Raw genomic sequence first — 21,412 nt, forward strand, 5'->3', positions numbered from 1 at the left:
AGAACAAAGACACAGCATAAGCTCACCCAGGAGCATGCCCAGGCCCCTTCTTGAGCATGAACTTTTTACTTCCTCCTAAATTCTAAGGGTTCCTTGGAGACTTGCAGCCAGGGCAGCAGTGAGCAGTGGCAGCTCCATCTGGGCTTACCCTACCCAGCCCTGATCCCATCTCCAGGGTCCCCTTTCCTCTGACTTCCAGGTGAAGTCAGCCCCTCCTTGGCTCAGTCCTTTCCTATAACTATTCTAGAGATCCAAGGCAGCCCTACCTAGGCTCTCTCTCATTACTTTCTCTGTCCTAAGTTCTTCCTTTGTTTCACTGTCCCCAGCCTTAATAAACATATTCTCAAAATCACCTGGACTCTTGTTGTGAAATCTTTCTCACAGGAATTCAAGAATGCACACACTACAGGCCAGTGCCTATCCAGAGCAGGGCAATGCTATTAACTAAACTTCGCATTTTATACAGATTTCACCACTTTTTCCAGTATTGTACATTTTCTGACCCAACATTCATCTAGGATCCCAGACTGTGTTTAGAGTTTATATTTCCTTAATTTCCTCCAATCTTTAACAATTCTTAAGTCTTTTGTTGTATTTTTGACCTTGATAATTTTAAGAACATTGGCCAGATATTTTGCAGAATATTAATCAGTTTGAGCATGCCTTCTGTTTTCTGAGTTAGATTGAAGTTATTCCTTTTGGATAGAATGTCACAAATGTTTGCTCTTCTTACTGTATCATATCAAGCTGCACATGATGTTGATACGTTATTTAGTTTCAGTGGTATCTGCTGGGTTTCTCCATTGTAAAGTTACTGTTTTTCCTCTTTTTAATTAATAAATATCTAGGGGGAGATACATTGAAATTATGCAAATATCCAGTTTCTTCTTAAACTTTCACCCACCAATTTTAGCATCCATAGGTAGATCTTACCAGCATCAGTGCTTTAGTAGTCTAAAGTGAATTTTATTTGATAAAGTTGTTCACTGGTTTAAACGAGTTAAATAATGAAAGCAGGGACATGCATAATGCATGTTAGCTCTATGTATTTTATTAATGAATGCTAATAATGGCTACCATTCATTGAGAATTTACTACGTGCTAGGCACTCTCCCACATATTTTATAAATGCAACCTTGTTTAATCATCACAATAGCTGTATGAGGAAGTCATAATTTGGTACCCAAACTGTACAGAGTAATAAACTAGTTGCACAGACTAGTTAAGCAACAAAACCAGGGCAAGTCTTTTAGCCACTGAAATGAGAGAACATTTGCTGGGAATTTTTTATGCATTCTGGATCTTGGAACAAAAGGACATTGAGAAAAATCACCTAATTTCTATCTCATTTTTCTATCTTATTCTTGCCAAAAATGTATAGTTCAAATATAATCATAAGAAAATATCAAAGTGAAATTGAGTGTAGTCTGGAAAAAGAACACTACCAGTACTCTTTAAAAGATACAAATAACCATTTTTACAAACCTTCCCCATCATACAAGGGCCTATATTTGTTCCTAATTGATAAAGTCAACAGTCATGAAAGCAAAAGAGGGAGATACATCTCCTTTTACAGCTTCAAATAGAACACCTAATAAATAAGCATGCAACTCTATTTATAAGGTGACATTAGTAAAACAATTTAATTCTGAGAAAGAAGTCAGTTTAAAAGGTAGATTATTTACTATAAAAAGGACTTCTGAGACAAACATATCTTGCTTAGTATGACTGATGGCTCTTTAGAGATAAGTGAGTGTGGTAACCATAGGAATCTTAGTTAAAGATAGTTTGTGTAGCTATTAGTACCTAACACCCTGTCTATTTTCCACAATCAAGCTCTGCCTTCCACTTTATACCCAGGAGTGGGAGGCAGTGAGGGGTAAGCGTAGAGGATATCTGTGCCTCATAATTCTGGATAAGGGTAATTAGAATTTGCTGATTTAGGCTGCATTAAAAATACCCTTTAATCAAAATGGCTGCATTCAGATGCTTGAGGCAAGACTCACTTGCTCGAGTTCATAATTTTCTGCCCTTATCAATCACCTTTGCAATACTGCCAACTCCTACTCTCTGTTTCATTACTCTTCTAAGCTTTTCGGTTTGGGGGAAGACTATGGCCCTAAATGAGTTGATGGTGGTTTTTGCTGAACTCCGTTTTGTGTCAGTGGATAACTCTACCTATTGAACGTTTTTTGATCAAGTAGAAATGAGAGATGAAAAGCGAGACTGCACTCTTGCATGGAGCCTCAGAGCTTCCCCCAGACCCTTTAGTTCTTTGATTGTTCAGAAAAGCCTTTATCTGAAATGACTCATTCTTGGGGAGGGGGAGAAAAGAGAGAGAAATGACTGATTAAATTATATAAACCTCTGTCTACAAATACTGAAATACCTTAATTATGTATTTTCTTTATATGAATTTAAAGCTGATAGAACCTTAGTCTGCAGACTGGTGGGATGTTTAATCTCAATTATTGGGATTCAGTACTGCATGTGTTTGCTAATATTCAAGATCTTCAAAGTTTTCTACAGAAACAAGGAGGTCAGTGGTCACTGGTCCCTTTGCTTTCATTAAGAGTGTTATTGTCCTAGTCTTCACGCAGTTTTCTTTTCAATCTGGGGACTTCGCAGCTCCCAGGTTATAATTGAGGTGTGGCTCTTTGGAAGGTCTGAACACCACTATGGCTGTGACAGAGCCTCCTTGGGGGTACCATGTACTCAGTATAACTGTCTCTTCTAAAGTCTTGGTTTGCATTCATTCTCTCCCCATCCCCATACTCTTTCATTTCTTCTGCCCTTGGGAATTATTCAGCTTCTACTTTGAATGCTGAAAAAATTCCTGTGGCTGAAAATACATATGGGTCTTCTATCCTGCTGGATGCAAACAGTAGAGAAAAAACAGAACCTGCCCTGCACACACAAATTTCTTTCTCAAAAATTATCTTTCCCTCACTGGGTGACTGAGTTGGTTGGAGTGTCCTCCTATACACAAACAGGTTGTGGGTTCAATCCCCAGTCCAGGCACATATGGGAGGCAACCAATTTATGTTTCTCACATCGATGTCTCTCTCTCTTGATCCCCCAACCCCTGCCTTTTGCTCTCTCTGAAGTCAATAAACATATCTTCATATGAGGATTAAAAATATTGGCTTGCCATAGTTTCTTGAAAAGATAAGAAAAAGTGGGGGATATTCCTGAAATTTTTATCACTGGAGACCTGAGATATGCTTATACCAATGAAGGGTTCTGGGAAAACTGCCACATATCTGGCTTGGGCAAGAACTGTTGCTATTTATTGAGATAGTTAGTATAATAGAACAGGTAAATTTGAGGGACTAGGATGAAATTTGGAGCATATTGAATCTGTAGTGCCTGAAGAATATTATTATTATATTATTATTATATTTTCCATCAGAGAGGTAAGTGTCAAGCTCAAGGAAAGAGAAAAAATTATAATAAGCTAATAGTGTGTATGTGGTACTTAAGTCTAAAAGAGTTATTTGTATCACCCAATCATAGTGTGGGAATGTCCCTATGAATTTACCAGAAGGAATATATTATATTTCACCTATAAGCTAGTTTTACAATAATGTTAATTTGTTAGTCACTCATTCATTCATTCATTCAACCATGTACATTCAGAAAATATTTGTTGAATAACTATTATGTGGCAAGCACTATTCTTGGTATTGGGGCTAAATATGTAAACAACAGCACAGAAAAATAAAACCCATGCTCTAATGGAGTATACATTCTAGTTGAGAGGACAAAATAAATAAATAAAATATATAGTATATCATGTGGATAACTGATGTGAAGAAAGAACAAAATAATGAAGAATAATAAGAAGTGCTAAAGAGATTGCCAGTTTAAAGAGACGGTTCATGTAAGGTCTCATTGAAATGGTGACACTGGAATAAACAACTAAAAGGCAAAAACCTAAAAGCAGGGAGCTATGTGTACATGGGAAGGAAAAGTGTGCCAGGCAGAGGGAATGGTAAGTGCAAAGGTCCTGAGGCACAAACCTTACTGGTATGTTTGAAAAACAAGTTGGCCAATGGGGCTGAAGAATATGAGTAGAAGGGAGACTGCCAGGGGATAAAAAAAGTTGGGTTAAGATCAATAGGACTTGGTAGGTCCTTGCAATTCTTTGATTTTTCCTTTAAGATGGGAAGTCATTGGATAAGTCTGAGGCAGTGAGGTGATATGATCCAATAACAGCATTCTGGCTACTTACAGCATATGGAGAACAGACTAAAGTTGTGTAAGGCTGGAAGCTGGCAGAACAGATAGAAGGCTACTATAATGCTACTGCAGTAATTCAAGTAGGAGATGATGGAGTAATCACAGTAACAGTGTGGAAGGTAAGAAGTGTTAGAATCCAGATAAATTTGGAGGTTAAGACAGTAAGATTTGCCACTGGATTAGATATTGGATATGGGAGAAAGAGAAGGTTCAAAAATGATCCCAAGATACCTGGCCTTAACAACTATAGAGATGAAGTGACAGTTAAATGAGTTGTGAAAAATGGCAAGTATAGTGCTTTGGGTCGTTGTTGATTTTGGACAGGATAAGTTTGATATAACTATTACATGTATTTAGGCTGGACGTTTAAGTCCCTGAATATTGGATGAGAACATGAGCTACAAAGGGGAGAATAGATAATGGGCTATCACTAGAGGGAGACATGAAGTCAAGAAAGGATTTTTTGAAAACCTACTTGGAATAGAAACATGTTTGTCTGTTGATAGGAAAGATTCTCTAATGGAGAGAAAATCTGATGCTGTAGGATCTTTGATTTAATCTATTAGATCTCAGAGCTATGCCATCATGGGTACTTATAGAGTCTTCCTTGTAAAAAGCAATATTGTGGATAACACATGAGATACAGTTCACTTCTTTTATAAACATATTGGTAAAAATAATGAAAATATATTTACTTAATACGATAAATAACATTTTAATCTGGTGCATGATATATATCAAATTGAGTGACTCAGATAGTAATACAGTAATCCACAAGAGTTTCAGGGAGGACATGCCCCTAATCGTGGGTAAGATTTGGATAGATGGGGATGAGGATGAGAACACAGACCTGGGCATGTCTGATCATCAGCAAAGGAAACAGATGGTGATATTATTACTAGGGAGAGATCTGAGTTCATGCCTCTCCATCCCCACCCCCCACCCCAAGCTTGTTCCTCAATTCTTGTCTCACTCGCCAGAGATGAATTCAAGCAAGAGACAAACATGAATAGTAGAAATGAGAGAGCAAGTTTATTTATGAAACACATATGAGCACAAAGCCGCAGGCAGACACCCAACTAGTCTGAATGCCACATGTATAGGGGAAATAAATCTGTTAGTAAGCTTGTTAGTAAGTTTGTTCTGTACACTTGAGCCCAAAGCTGCAAGTGGTCACCCAGACAATCTGAGTGCACAAACTACTGGGACTCCAGGAGTTATATACTTTAGTCAGCTTCTAGGTGCCCCCTCTTCCTCCCTCCTCCAGACCTCGGGATTAATACACATCTCAAAGCTTTCTTTCCCAGCTAGTGAAACTGTTAACAAAGCCTTTCTTTCCCTTGAAAGCAATGCACACAAAATTTCAAGGGCTTCAATCCTCCTGCTCTATCATAGTTTTGTTTGTGAAGTTCAGAACACCTCACAGTCTTATCAGACCAGGCTCAGTACTGCTGAGTTAGTGGGTGAGGCATGTCTTCCTCCTCCTGCCTGCTTTTGTTTACTATCTATTTCCCTTAACAGGAGCAGCTCTAAAGTTGCTACCCAACTCTAGTTGATTGTTGCCGGGCGGGCATGGTCTCAGTGCTTTCAGTTTCATTTTTCAAATAAAGCAAGATTTAGGGTGGGAGGTGTGGTGGGTGGGGTAGGGGAAAGTGGTGGCGAGAAAATGGAGACAACTGTACTTGAACAATAAAAAAAGAAAAAAGAAAAAATGTATTTGTAATAGCAAAACAAGAAATCCACATTTTTATATGGGAAAGCCCTCAATTAAAAAAAAATAGCATGTAAAAAATTACTGTGTGAAATGGACAAACCATGTCCATTAAGGCTTGCCACCTTAGTCACTATTGGAAGAGAAAAATGGACTTGTGATCACCATTTTACCCTGGCCAATATGTAGATAAGTCAATCTAATTCTCAAGATGAATCTGCCTCCCTTTGTTTAACTCAAGAAATTGTTTACTACCCAGTTTGGGTTTGTTTTGACTTTATTTTTTTACTACTGCCTCTACACATGATATTTTTTGAACAAATTATGGTACAGCACTGTCAAAGAAATAATGGTAAGAAAAAGTTGTCAATACTTAATAGCACATTTTCATGTTTAAAGTAATATGTATCAAGTTAGTATAAATGTTTCTAATTTTTAAAACACAGTTAAATTAATTTTTGTTTGTTTTTTGTTTTATTATTATTTTTTATAACCACAACAAAAAAATACAAAGAGTGCCCTGTTTAAGACAACATAATAAAGGTCCAAAGGTAGAGGGGTTCCCTTAGTAAGGCTGAAGGTGTAATTTTCTGGAATTTACACTTGAGGCTACAGTTCTTGTCTTTTGATGGATCATTGCGCACATGGCACAGTTCATGTTTTTAACCGGATCTGAAAAGGTCAATGGCCACTTGGCCCAGGTAGAAAGGGATAAATTAGTTGACTTTACGTGTCACAGGACTACCCAAGTTCCTCTTCACAATGCCGTGCCCGATGGGGTTAGACTTCTTACCGAACTCCTTATCCACGGGAGTCTCAATGTCCCATACACTACAGCTCTTCGGTGCCTGAATAGTGCATTTCGCCAAGTCCTGCTGCATCTCCTCCGTCATGATCACATTTTTGACCATGGCTTCTTGATCTCACGTCATTACCACAGAGCAGCAGTTTTCAGCCCGTGTGCCGTGGCAGGCACACTGGTGTGACGCAAAAAAATTTCAAATATGCAACATCTGACGTTTTAGTCAGGGGTGCTGACATCTTTTCCCTTAGACTGTCAATGTAAAAAATGACAACAGCCAACACAACAACAGCCATGTAGTGTGAATGAACCAAAATTATACCTGTATTTCTGGTCAGATCATCAAAAAATACGTTTGTTAGTGAGCTACAGAGCTTTTAGTTTACAGTAATTATAGCTTATGTGTGCCATGAGATGAAAAAAGTTGAAAATCACTGTTCTAGTCGTAGGTTTCATTCTCAAGTGCATCCAGAGGAAAGGTGAACCACCTGGCACCAGGAGCAAGGTCATGCCTTGCAGCACACCAGTTTGCTTTAGATGCCCACCTTAAAATCATCTCTCTTCCTTGCCTGCCTGCCCACCTTACCAGCTATAGATGATCTCCTGGCTTTGCTCAGTGGAGCAGGCTGCCTTCATTCTGTAACCAGTTTGAGCACCTACTATGTGCTGGTGCTAGAAATATAGTGGCATACAAAGGAGACCCAGTTCATGTTCTTAAAGAGCGTGTAATGCAGTGGGGTTGACATCTTTTTTAAAGTGATCACAGATTTCATATTTTCAAAAATGGCAGCTAGCTTATTTTGACAAGTGTCCTTGTTGAAAAAATTAACTTGACAATAATATATTTAAAACAATATTAAGGTGCATCAGAGAGGGGACAATATAGTGAAGTACTAACAGGCCCAAATTGAAGGGAAATGGGAACCTGCAGGCTGCTCTTGCGCAGAAAGCGATTGCTGATTTGGAAAATGTTCAGCTCCCCTTTTAACAGCCCTGTTGGGTGAGGAGGCCTGAAACAAAAACCCAGAGTCTGCAGATGGTGAACGGTATGACAGGAGATGCTCCCAGTAATAAGCTGAAACACCAGAGGGCTACAGGGGGAGAGGAAGCTGAAAGAAAATAACATCTTTCTTTAAATTGCCTTACATTTTGTAAGAAAACTTGTCTCAAACTTTATGTTTCCAATATTAAAGTGGCCCCTTTGTACCTCTAGATAAAAGGCAAAACCAAATGAAAGTCTTATCTGGAGAAAGGCACTTTCACCCTAGAGGTCTGCTGCAGGGGAGTTGGTAAAATGTAGCTCAAGATTGAAATAGCTCATGAGAAGAATGAGAGAGGAAGTAAAGAGAGTGAAATTAAAAACAAACAAACAAACAAAAAAACAAATAAAAAACACTGAGTAGTGAGAGGAGCGCAGCTGATCCTGGAGCCAGAAATTGTAGCAATTGTTTGAGGTCTGTTTTGGCAAAGCATGGTTCTTGACCTCCCACATCAGCACTGTGTAAGAAGTTGGGGGGAAAACAGACTCTCCAGCCTGACTCCAGAATCTGCATTTAAACAAAATTGTTAGATCAGACAAGGGTCTACAGGCCTGGGTGGTTTTTTACTGAATGTTGTTCTTGTTAAATGTTAAAATTTAGCACAGTATCTACTATTTGCAGATGCAGCTGTAAACAGGATGAGCTTGACGGGAACTCAACCAGATAAATGTAGGTAACTACACATGAGTAATGGGAGAAATAGTGTATATAAGCACTAGTTAATCCTCCCCTTGAAGAGACAGAGCTTTGGCATATGAACCCTGTTTCCTTTACTTCCTTCAATTAAATAAAACTACTTTCAGATGACCACGTCTTGTTCTCGAATAGAACAGCAGCATAAGCATCTTGTTCTTGAATTTTCACCCCAAGTGGTGAAGCCCTTGAGTGTGGTAACAAAATTCCCAAGTAATTTGTATGTTCCTTGAAGTTTGAAATAATGAATGATAATAACAAAGCTATAAAAGCATCAGAGAAAATGAGAAGGGAGGACTAATGGAAAAGCTCTGATTTTCCATGGGTTGGTTAATAGGCTGCAATTTTTAACTTAAGTGTGGGGAAAGATGGTATTTCAACATGCTTTCAAATCCTGTGGCATATGCAAAGCCAGTCAGGCTTTTATTTATTTACTTTTTATTCTCTTTTAAAAAATAATTTTTATTACTTTTTCCAGTATTTATTCTTTTAAATGTCTTATACTTTTTATTTTTTCTTTTCATTTTTCCCCATTGGTGCTTTAGCTTAGAGAATGTGGGTATTTAAACAAAGCATCCATTTGATTATAGTGGCAGTGTAATTGAAAATTCAGTATCTTGAGTCTGGAACCAGCAATTGCTCTGCTGAGCATAATGTCAGAGAGTCTTTTTCAGATGGAATGAGCAAGGCTATCTGTGAAAAGGAATTCATTGCCCTAGGATACTGGCAGTAGGCCAGTCCATGCTCCAAGGCAGCATTTTCAACCTTCTTCATCTCATGGCACACATATACTAATTACTAAAATTCAGCAGCATGCGACACACTAAAAATATATTTTTTTTGCTGAGCCGACAAAAAACGTGGGAAAAGAGATCAGTACCCTTGACTAAATAATCAGGTATTGCATGTTTTAAAAATTCTTGTGGCACACCAGTTGAAAATTGCTGGACTAGAAAGAAACTATATCTATTGTTCCCTTTACAAGGAACCTTCCCTCTATGGAGAATCTAACAGTTGCTATTTGAATCTTTTACTATCTATGGTTAAAAATAGCCCCCACTTCCTGCCAAGAATGGCAAAGAAATTAATAAATGATCATGATTATCTATCTTGGAATGGCATTTATTAGATCAATACAAATACTTTTTTTTCTTTGAAGAGCTCAGATTTTGAATCTGTGATTGGTATGTCTTTGGTCTCATGAGATAGATGATGAGAATAAAATGTGTGAGAAATTAAACTCCTCTAGTGGTGAGTGTAAGTGGCACAAGAGTTATGCTGGAGACTGGTTCATTGATTTTTTTTTTTTGAGAGAGTGACAGAGAGGGAGGGGAAAAGAGAGAGAAACATAGATTTGTTGTTCCACTTATTCATTAATTCATTGGTTGTTTCTTTTTAAAATATATTTTACTGATTATGCTATTGCAGTTGTCCCATTTTTCCCCCTTTATCCCTCTCTACCTGGTACCCCCTTTCCCTCCAGCATTCCCTGCTTAGTTCATGGTCATGGGTCATGCATGTGAGTTCTTTGGGTTCTCCACTTCCTATTCTTGACATCCCCCTATTTTGTGCCTGCCAATTATACTTCTTAATCCATGCACATTTCCCCCATTCTCTCCCTTCCCCCTCCCAGCCGATAACCCCCAAATGTCTCCCTATCTATGATTCTGTTCCTGTTCGAATTGTTTGCTTAGTTTGTTTTATTAAATTCAGTTGTTGTCGTTGATTGTTTCTCATATGTGCCCTGACTGGAGATCAGACTGCAACCTTGGCAAACTGGGATGAGGCTCTAACCAGCTGAGCACTCAGCCGGGGTTTGTTAATCAACTTTTGCAATTTATTTACTTGTAAACAGGCCTGTGGTGGTTATTGCAGTATTGTATGGATGTAAGTTTTCAAAAGTTTGAGATCCCTGCAGTGAAGGCCATTAGAAAACATGAAGTAGTATTATATAAGCAGGTTGTGGGCCATCTGCCAACAGCAGTCACTGATTTTTTTACACGAGTAGTAAGTCGAATGAGGGAAGACACAGAATGCTTCAGGCAGAATTATATAAAATCTTTTCCATCTTCCACTTACTCAGCAATAATTAACCTGGAAAATCCAGAGCTTGGTTAGAATAAAATTAAACATTCCCTAAAAGGCTCATGAAAGGGTAAACAATACAGTTATTGCCCTATGATTTGAGGCAAAGACATCTAGCCCTAAATGCAAATAAAACATGATAAATTGATAATGACAATTTTAATTAAATTATATAAAATCAGAATAATAAAAATAATTTTATTACATTTTCTAGCATATTCATTTTTCTTCTTCAGATACATGGAATATTTCTTAGAGAATTATAGTACTACATGCCACTTTCTAATTACCATTACACTTTTTGGCCAGTTTGTTAAAGGAAGTATATGTACTTCCACCATACTTAAAGTATTATAAAATATCTGAAGTGTCCAAAGACATGTCACACAATGAGTCTATGCACTTTTTAGTAGGAACTATCTTTTCCAATTAGAAATTGGTGGCATTTTACTTTGCGGAAAAACCAGTAGGTATGATTCAGGCTGAGCCAAGTTTGAATTCTCTTTTGTTATTTACTGGTTAAATGACCTTAAGAAGTTTAAATAACTTTCTTGAATCTCTATTTTTCATTTATAAAATGTACAAAACAGTAGTTATAAGACAAAACTGTCACGAGGATTAACTGAGATGAAAATAGACAAAATACTTAACAGAGTGCCTTGGTAGTATATTAAATATAATATTTTCAGGTTAAAATTCTGTCATTATAAAAGGAAATTCCTTAACCTCAATGAAAGCATTCCCTATTCCTCCCTTATAGGTGTTCTCTACAAAATAACCTAAAGTATTATTTGTGTTATTCACATTTTTCACCTGAGGACTTCTCACTAATTTATTTAACATCTGTTGATTTGAACATTCATTGTGTGAAGTAGATACTGATAGGATTGTAATAGAAATATTGTTCCGCCATTCTCAGAATTCAGTCTTGAACATCAAATTGGCAAGAGCATATGTAAATAAATGTCAAATGGATAATAAGATTCTCAACTCATAATTGAGAACAATAGTGACTTCAGAATAGAAAAGACCTTAGTGAACGGGCCTTGAGAAATGAATGTATGGAGAGAGGCAAAAGGACAATCTTTCCAGATTAAGGAAAAACAGAAACTGGAAAAGAGGTGAGCTTGGCATTTTTGGGATCAATGAGGGACTCAGATTTGCCTGCCATGCCCTTTCATGACAAAGAAAAATGGGACCAGGATCACTGGTGGGGAATGGATAAGAAGGGGTTGTGTTCTATCAGCATTAGTCTCTTCTGTGCAGAAATACCTCTTGTTGTCTTGTGTCAGGATAACACTGACTGTTCTGACAAAAAAGACTTAACAACATATATAAAATGGCTTAAACATGGTAGATATTTCCCCCCTCATTCACAAAAGAGTCCACAGAAGGTGGTCTTTGAAGGGGAAGGCAGAATTCTATACATGACCAACCAGAAAACCTGCCTAATGATTCTGCCATTAGAGGTCCACGTAACCTCTGAAGCAGGGGTGTCTAGCTCATTTTCACCAGGGACCTTGCAGTTGCCTTCAAAGGACCAAATGTAATTTTAGGACTGTATAAATGTAACTACTCCTTAACTAGGGGCAAGGAGCTCTACATTTGGAACTTTGAAGGCAACCATGAGGCTGATGTGGTTCCTGGGGAAAATGAGTTTGACACCCCTGCTCTGAAGTATGCCTGTCTGCCTCCCTGTCAGCCACAGAGGTGTACACATTAAAATTCCATTAGGCTAGGCGAAACAACACATTTTCATCAGGTAGAGCTGGGTCACAAGGCTACATGTAATTGCAGGAGATGTTGGCAACTGTAGTCAAGCTACTTGCCCCAAAGGGGAGAAAACTGATTCTGGTGAAGACTTAGCAGCCTTCATCCCAATATGGGAAATAAACAAATATGTAAGTGTACTATATCCTGTCATCTTTTTTTCTTAAGCATGTCTTTTCCATGTATGCAAAAAGCCCCTTATATTTAGTTCACTAGATTTGGATGACTACTTTAAATTCATATTTTTCAGTAAAAGGCTCTAATCTTCCTAGATTTCCTTCTTCAATTTTGTAAATGGAAGTGATTGATATCTCTTTTTTTGATTTACTGTGCCTTTCTAGCTCTATTACACATTTTGCAAAATGCAGTGACCAGAATTGTATATCATATTCCAAATGCAAAACATAACCATTTTGAACAGAGTAAATCCATATTCTTTTTGCCTTTTTCTTCAAAAATAATTTCTGATGATAGCAACCATGTTGTTGATGCCTTTGGCTCCAGCTTTAAAGAAAAATCTACACTGACTCCCAAGTGTCTCTTCTCTTCACTTGTATTTCTGACATTAAAATCCACTAACCTTTCAAAGCAGTGGTTCTCAGCCTACAGTGTCTTACAATCATCTAGGGAGCTTTAAAAAATACAAATGCCCTTCCCTCATGATTTTTATTTAATTTGTTTAAGATGAGGCACAGCTATTGATCTTTTTCAAAATATCTATAGGTATCGTAATGTCCTCTCAGAGTTTTAAACTATCGTTGTGCTAGTAATTTGTCATTTTTTCCTATTGTATTTTACAAAAGTCTATTGAAATGTATCTATTCTTTTTCTTCTTGCAGACAAACAAGAGAGAATCTTTCCAAAGATTTCTCCCATGAGTTTGGAATTAGCACATGAGAAAGTTGTGGGGCTCTAGGAAAACTGTAATGAACCTTGCACTTTAGCACCTATGATAATGATGACTGAAACACAGATGTCAAATACCCTTCATTCCCCAGCTTCTGTGTATGAACATGATAACTACACTGCCTATATTTTTAATGGATACCAACTGGGATATAAAGTTCTCCATCTCTTTCTGTGCTTCACCCCTATGCCCTCTCAAAGAGTCCATGTAGAAATACCTTACTAATGTGGACTGTACTGGAATTTGCATGAGAGAGACAAAGTTGGGCTTGTCTCTTCCTTTGTCACGTTCCACCATCCAGAGAAACCACCCTGAATTCTCACTGACTTGTCAGTCCTGTAAAGTTCCCTAGACCACATCATCACTAGAGGTAGCAGTGAGGACATTTCCATTTCTCCTTTCCACCAAATAAGTGGCATCAGGTACCCTCCATTCTTTATACTTTTGTCTTCCAATCTGCGATACTCAACCAATTCAAAATGCGTTCTCTCTATTCTGCAGAGCAATTCAGATAAGCTCTAACTCCTCTTTTTAAGATGTCTGAGTTCCTACTGTGAACCCTGAGAAAGAAGATACCTACTAAGAAAGTCTCCTGGTGGCTAATGGGGCTCTAATTTTTCCCAGCAGACATTTCTGTACAAGAATCTTGCATGCACACTGTACTTCAAGAAGCCTGCACCAAATTGCTAGATTGCATTGTGTTTCTGCCCTTATAGGGTACTATCTGCATTGTGAGCCAGCCCTTATAAAGGAGTTGCTGGTATCCTCTTTCAACTAATAGGACTGAAGATTTCCCCATCCAATCACAGCTGCACAGTTCTGACCAATCAGGACAATGCCTATGCCAGTGTGGACTAACAAGTTGTAAGGATTTGGAATCCTTCTTTGCATGAGGATGGCCCAATTAGCGACCCAGGGAGAGGACTTCTGTCCATATAAGCTAGCTTTCCTCTGGCTCTGGGGGCACACGTTTCCTTTCCACTGAAGACTGCATTGCCTTGGCTGATCTGAAACACTAAAGATGTCTCACTGTAGTAGAGCAAAGCAGACCAGTGCAGGCCAGAACAAATTGGCACACAGAGCAGACCAAAGTACAGTGGAACAGACCAGCAGAGCTCAAAGCACACTGGCATGGAGCAGAGAAACCAGAGCAGATCAGTGAGGAGCAGAGTTGCCTAACCAGAGAGGTACCTAGTGTGAGGATTGCTGGCCCCAGGTCTAGCTCACAGCTGTGTTGTTTCACAGCCATGCTGTATCACAATTGAGATGTTTTGCACTGAATAAAGGTTCCTCCTTCACTGCACTCCAAATTGGGGATTCCTGATGGGGTAGAATTGGTGCCAACAACTATCAATTGACATAATCCATCACCAAGCTGGATAAAATTAAGTATCTCCTAGTGCATGTGATCCTGACTCCTTTAGAAGTTAATATGAATATTAACAGGTTTTCCTGGCTATACAGAATATTAGTTACTATTATGCAATATATAATATACCTTATTTTCAGACTGTAAGACGCACTCCCCAAATTTGGGAGGAATAATGGTTGTAAATGCTGCTGTTGAGTTCTGTTTACATTTATATTGGTGAAATATTATGTTATTTATGTTATTAAATATTTTACCACATTTTTTGCTTCAAAAATTTTTCCCTATTTTCCTCTAAAACCTAGGTGCATCTTATAGTCTGAAAGATACAGTATATCATATTAAATTTATAAGATCTCCCAAATATTTTTCAACCTCATCCCAAATGTTTTGCACAGGAATCTCTAAATCTGTAATCTAGCCACCATTTTTTATCATTAACATATAGTCGGTATACAATATATTAATTTCAGGTGTACAACATAGTGATTTGACATTAATATATCTTACAATGTGCTCACCACACTAACTTTAGTAATCATGTCACTGTGCAAAGTTATCACACTATTATTAACTATACTCCCTTCAAATTTTTACCCATCAGTCCATCCCACTCCCCTCTGGCAAGGCTCAGTTTCTTTCTTTGTTTCTATGAGTTTTCATTTTGTTTGTTCATTTGTTTTGATTTTTTAAAAAAATTCCACATGTAGGTGAAATCATGTGGTATTTCTTTTTCTGTGTGACTTATTTCATTTAGCATAATACCCTCTAGGAGAGGGGTGTCAAACTCATTTTCACAGGGGGGCCACATGTAATTTTAGGACTGTATAAATGTAACTACTACTTAACAGTTAAGTGAGAGCTTGGCACTGCTGCTGGGTAGAAACAAGGTGCCGAGCTGGATAAAACAAGGTGGAGGGCTGGATTCAGCCTGTGGGCCTTGTGTTTGCCACCTGTGCTCTAGGACTACCCATATTGTCACAAATGGTAGAATTTTTTTATTGCTGAGTAATATTCCATTGTGTGTGTGTGTGTGTGTGTGTGTGTGTCCCACATCTTCTTTATCCATTAATCTATTCATGGGCACCTAGGCTGCTTCCATATCTTGGCTATTTTAAATAATGTGGCAGTGAACTTAAGGATGCATGAATCTTTTCAAATCAGTGTTTTCTTCTGATAAATACCCAGAAATGGAATTGCTGGGTTATATGGTAGATTTTAGTTTTTTGAGGAATCTCAATACTGTTTTCCATAGTTTTAGACACCAGCTTGAGGACAACCTTAAAAGTGCTACCTCCCTTCCCTAGAAGTTTCTCCAATGAATACATTGGTATCCTATAAAAACTTTTCACGAATGTTTTCCATATACTTGGATAAGTTTGTTATTGGCATAGTGTTACATAATTCAAAAATCATCTTCTCATATATTTTCTTGTCTGAACCTTCCAGGAAACAAGCATGTAAGTATTCAGTATAACTGGGTTCTCTCTAATTTATAGTTGAGAAGAGTAGTATTTAGAAATTGTGAACAAATAACTCAAATCCAACTGGACAGTAACTGGGAAAACAGTCACAAGAAGTAAAAGGCTGAAAAGGAATTTTGAAAGATTATGCATAATCATAATGCATAAAAACTGGAATTTCTAAACCCCTCAAACTTAGTCACCTAAAATATTATAATACTAACTATTACTATTCTAATGATTCTTTTGGGTTTATTTTTCAGCTGTGTGGGTTTCACAGTTGACTGACTTGACTGCAGCCAGCAGGTACCTCCACCAGGGCAGGTTGCTCAGGGGGACTCATTCGGGCTTCAGCTGAGATGGCTGGAGGCTGGGGCAGCTGGGCTCCTATCCTTGTGGAGCCCTACCTCCTGTGCTTTTTCAGAGTGTAGACATCTCCAAATAAGTAAGAGGGCTGGATTGGAAGGCTAGCCTGGGAAGTTATGTGCCACCATATTCTTTTGGTAAAAATAAGTTAGGGGTTCAGTTCTAGTCAAGAGGTGAGGAAACAAACCCTACCTCTTGATGGGAAATGTGTCAGTCCCCCTGTAGAGGGTGGCGGTCAGGCAGATCTGATTCACTGAGGACCAATATTGTAAGAATCTACCACAGCTGAGATAATATGTTTCCTAGCTTACAAGTGTGTTCACATATTTTTCTCATTTAATTATCACAGGAACCCTGAGAGGTAGTATATTATTTTTTTCATTTTTAGCACTGAGGAACCTCAAGTTCTGAAAAGTCAATGACACACAAATTGGTATAAGATGGCAGAGCTAGGATTCAAAGTCAAATGTTGTCAACCAAAAATCATGACTAAGACATGCACACATACAGTATTCCCATTTTCCAAAGATGAGGTTCTTAATTCTAAAGATTGTGTATATAATGGCTAAATAATGTTGAACCATCTAAGTTAATTACTTATAGTTAATTACTAATCAGTTAATTAGTAATTAGTTAATTACGTATTAGCTAATTACTAATTAGTTAATTACTAATAATTAACTAATTAGTAATTTTCAAATTACAAAGTAATATTGTAAAGTAACATCAAAACTAATTTCATTATTAATATTTTATAAAACCTATGTCTATAGGACTGTATTTTAAATACAAGCAACTTCTTAATTTTATATTACAGGTTTACTTTGGGCTAAATATAAAGGGAAAGAAACCCCCTCATATTCCAGATGTCAGAATTCAAAAATAAATTTATCAAAGTTTTCTTTAAAACACTTCTCATGATTTTTCCCTCAAAATTGAGAAGGCAGTTTATAATCAACAGTAATCTCATTTGAATTTCCTTCACTCTAGCTGCAAAGCTCGTTTTAAATAAGAGCTAATGAAAATAGCTGAGAACAGCAACTAAGAAGCAGCTCGGCCATAACAAAAATGATGTTGCACCTTAGCCTCTGCGGGTTCTTGCTCCACTAAATTAACACAATCCTCTCTTATCCCCTATTAGAAAAGAAACATTAAAAAAGATAGGTGCCTGTAAAAAAATTCTCATATTGTATATATTTACACAAACATAAAGATATACATCCATACATACATTAAAATACATGGAGTTATAAATCCAATGAATCATTATGGAGTCATGTTTAGTTATTAACTATCACCTTTAGATTGGTTCTAATTTACTACAGTGGAAACTACTTGGGAAACTGAGGCAAGAATAATACAATAGGAAAAGGTCTGATTTTCTGGAATTGATTAGTCATTTTAGAAAACAAGATGATATATAACAGTGGAGGTGTTAAAAAATTGATTCCTTTCATGACCCACATATCAAGCTGAGTGAATTGGAACTGTAATACCAGCTTGTTAAATCAATTTTAAATTCAAATAAATGATCATTAGAGTAACAATACGACAAAGAGGGAGTGATAAAGATATTGATTTCAGTATCATTAATTTGCAGAGTGAAACGAATTATGATATTTTTATGGGTAAGCCAGGAGGAAATTGATAAAGTTATGTACAGCATTCAAGGCCTCATCCTTGTATCCTTAGATTTCTGAGAAGCCACACAAAAGGAATGCAGTATTTCTCTTTAGATCAGAAACATCTCCCAAGCACAAGAAACCTTAAGCCCAAATGGAGGATTTAAAACAAATATTACTCAAAATTCATAGTTACAAAGATTCCAAAGGCAAAAATCGTTTAAAAAATCAACAATTAAAATGTTTCCCAAATGTCAGAATCGTATCATTTGTTTTCATAGTCTGTCTATTCATTCTTCTCACCATATATCCCAATTTTCCTTTTTTTTTTTTTTTTTTTTTTTGATGATGTTTGATCCTAGGAGACAAGAGGGAAGGTGAAGGTGAATGCACATTTTGCACAATAGGCTACAATATTCCCATCTTACAAATGACTACTTTTTGTTTAGCCCAGCAACATTACTTTGCATGTTGATTATCATTTCTTATTACTTCACATGCTCATTTTCATCTGCAGTGGAAGAGAATGTGGAGTTAACAACATATTTTCTTATTTAACCATTATCCTGAGGCTAGAGTTTGAAAGCATATTTCCCTTATTATCTTAAAGCTTATGGTTTGTGGGTATGAATACATAGAATATATTTTATTCTCACAAACCTTGAGCATATTATTAGAAAACAGCCAGCATATGACTCTTATCCAGTCTCACCTTTATCTAGAGTGTTACTGACTCACAGGGCAGGCTGAGCACGGAGCAGTTTTGTCAGAGAAGGCATGGTGATTCAGGATTGTGTGCCAAATAATCTCCTGTTTTGGAGCAAACTCATTTCTAGGAGGTGTGGCCATAATGTATTTGCCAATTAGAATGTCAGGTTGCGTCAACTTGATTTGTCTGTATGAAGTAAGAGCATTCTCTTCTTTGTAGTTTTGACTTCGGAAGGTACATCTGTTAGATATGAGAGAATCAAAGTTTATACCAAGTTTATGTAGGAACTCAACCAGGTACGATACTTCATCTGATGATTAACTATAGTCACATAGTCACGCTCTGTTGTAACTGTGCCACCTTTTAGTTATGATGAGAGTGAAGTGCACAATGTCAAATCATTATGATTATTGGAAACCTTGGAAACTTACTATCTGAGCAACTTATTCTTTTCTGTTTAATTAATATATTTATTTCCAGTCGTTAGTTTTTGATTTTCTTGAACCTCAACAATCAGGACATTAAGTCCATTGTGTTAGGAAAGGCAAGTAGTAAAACTGGGGCTGCAGATCCAGCGCTGAACGAAATCACTGCCTTCTAAGAAATGTAGTCTCAAGGTAAGACTGCGCGTTGGGGCTGGGTAAGGAGTGGGTCCAAAAGAGTGGTTAATTATATCTCTGCTGCTAACTAGCTGTGTGACTGTAAAAATTAATTGATCTTTTGGGGTTCTTCTGCCCACATCTTTACAAAAAAATGAACTGAACTCATGTTTTAAACATTTTACTATAACACTTTAATATTCTACAATCTATTTCTTACTACAGTATCCTATCCACAATTTCCCGTAATTTTATACTTCTATGTAGTCCCTTTAGGGTTCAACACAGTTACAAGCATTCAGAAACTTTACCTGCTTACTGATGCTGTATGTAAGGTTTTAATGCAATTGTTCTGGTAAAGATCTAAATGAAAGGGGCCAGTTTTAGCTCCTTTGGGGAAATGCGTCCCAAAGATAATCAGGTTTTTCCTGTTAATCTCCAGTTATCCGAACCAATTCCTAGTATCTTTTAAAACCTTCCTAAACAAAATAAAAAGAAAAGAGGAAAAGAAAATATAACTTCAAAAAAACCCCACAAAATAAAACCGTTTAAGTCTAAAGGAGATAGAATGTAATCAGGGGTCATGAAAAAAAGTTTAAACTACAAATCCCATGAATCAAAGCTGGGAACAGACACTTCCTCACCAGTCCCCTTGCGCCCTCCCAGGAATATAGTTCACCCAAAGTCAGGTTGAGGCATTCTGCAATGTGCCTGAGCGAAACCACAGATTCCTCGCCCAGGTTTTTAACCTGAGCTCTCGCTGGGCTCCTTTAAATCGGTGCTGAGCTCGAGGAAGGATGCTGAGCGACGCAGACGAGATAGGCGTGGGCACAGCATCACCTGTTTCGAGGTCCGCATGCGCACTGCGAGGAGGCGGGGCGCGGTGGGAGGGGCGGACGGCGGCGGCTGGCACTGCTGAGATCTGCTTCTCCCCGGCTCGGGGCGCTGAGGCGGCGTCCGGGAGTTGTCTTCTGCAAAGGTTGCCTGGCGTTGTCCAACATGGAGGAGGCACCCGCCGCGGGCGTCACCTGCGAGCGAGACTGATCCTCGCCCGTCGTTGTGGGCAGCGACGCCGGGTCCCGAGCCCCGGGGACTCCGCTGCCTGCACGCCCCGCGGCGGACCCCAGGCTTCCTGACTGGGACGCGGCGCAGGGAGGAGGCGCGGCGGCCCCGAGTCTCCCCGAGCCATGGGCAATGAGGCGAGCTTGGAAGGGGAAGGGCTCCCCGAAGGGCTGGCGGCAGCGGCTGCGGCGGCCGCCGGAGGAGGGGCTGGCGGGGCGGGGAGCCCCTTGCCCACCGTGATTCCGGCCGGCATGGAGGCAGATCTGAGCCAGCTGAGCGAAGAGGAGAGGAGACAGATCGCCGCTGTCATGTCAAGGGCGCAGGGTCTGCCCAAGGGAAGCGTTCCCGTGGCCGCTGCGGAGCCGCCTTCCTTGCACAGGCACGCACCGCATGATGCTTATGTCCGGGCATATATGTACAGCTTCCCTTGCACATAGGTGCCGGCACGGCAGTACATATATGTCGTCCCCGCTCGTTCTGTTCTCCCTAATGGGTGGCGATAAAGAAATTATAAGCCTTCTTTCCGATGGGCAGAATAAAAATGATGCATTGTAGAGTTTCTGGTGGGATAGTCAAGGGTTGCATTCTTGGAACTGTGATTTTAGGTTGTAATGTTTGGCCTTTTGGAACCTTTTCTCTCTTGGATGGCGTGGAGAGACGCCCTCCGGTGTTTCACTAATCTGGAAGTCTTCCATTAATACAGAACAGACGTGTTGGGAATTGGGTAGACATGGGTGTTTACCTGTCTCTGTTTAAAACTCCTCAGTCATTTTGGGGTCTTTTTCTCTGTAAGTGATGTCTAAATGTTTCTGCAATAATACCATTAATTCCCCTGGAGGTGATTTGTCCTTCCTTCCTATCCCACCCCCAGAGGAGAACAGGAGCTGTTTAGGTAAGAGGTATAAAATGAACACATCTTTTATATTCAGTGTGGGGCCTTGAAATATGTTGTGGCATTAACAGATGGTTTGG

At 38.6% G+C, this 21,412-nt stretch overlaps 1 protein-coding gene and 1 pseudogene across 6 annotated transcripts in view; one reads left to right on the forward strand and one right to left on the reverse strand.

The window, feature by feature from the left end:
- The window catches only part of LOC114508020, a 90,454-nt pseudogene extending 83,608 nt beyond the window's left edge, over positions 1–6,846 (reverse strand).
- A 13,444-nt stretch (positions 6,847–20,290) lies between these two features.
- PCLO (piccolo presynaptic cytomatrix protein) overlaps positions 20,291–21,412 on the forward strand; it is a 353,058-nt gene continuing 351,936 nt past the window's right edge. For all 6 annotated transcript variants that reach the window (XM_036010675.1, XM_036010676.1, XM_036010678.1 and 3 more), the window contains exon 1: positions 20,291–20,819. In XM_036010675.1, coding sequence (XP_035866568.1) covers positions 20,566–20,819 — 254 coding nt within the window. In that variant the 5' untranslated portion in view covers positions 20,291–20,565. The remainder of the gene's footprint in view (positions 20,820–21,412) is intronic.

Source organism: Phyllostomus discolor, chromosome 10 (genome assembly GCF_004126475.2).
Source record: "Phyllostomus discolor isolate MPI-MPIP mPhyDis1 chromosome 10, mPhyDis1.pri.v3, whole genome shotgun sequence".
NCBI lineage: Eukaryota > Metazoa > Chordata > Mammalia > Chiroptera > Phyllostomidae > Phyllostomus > Phyllostomus discolor.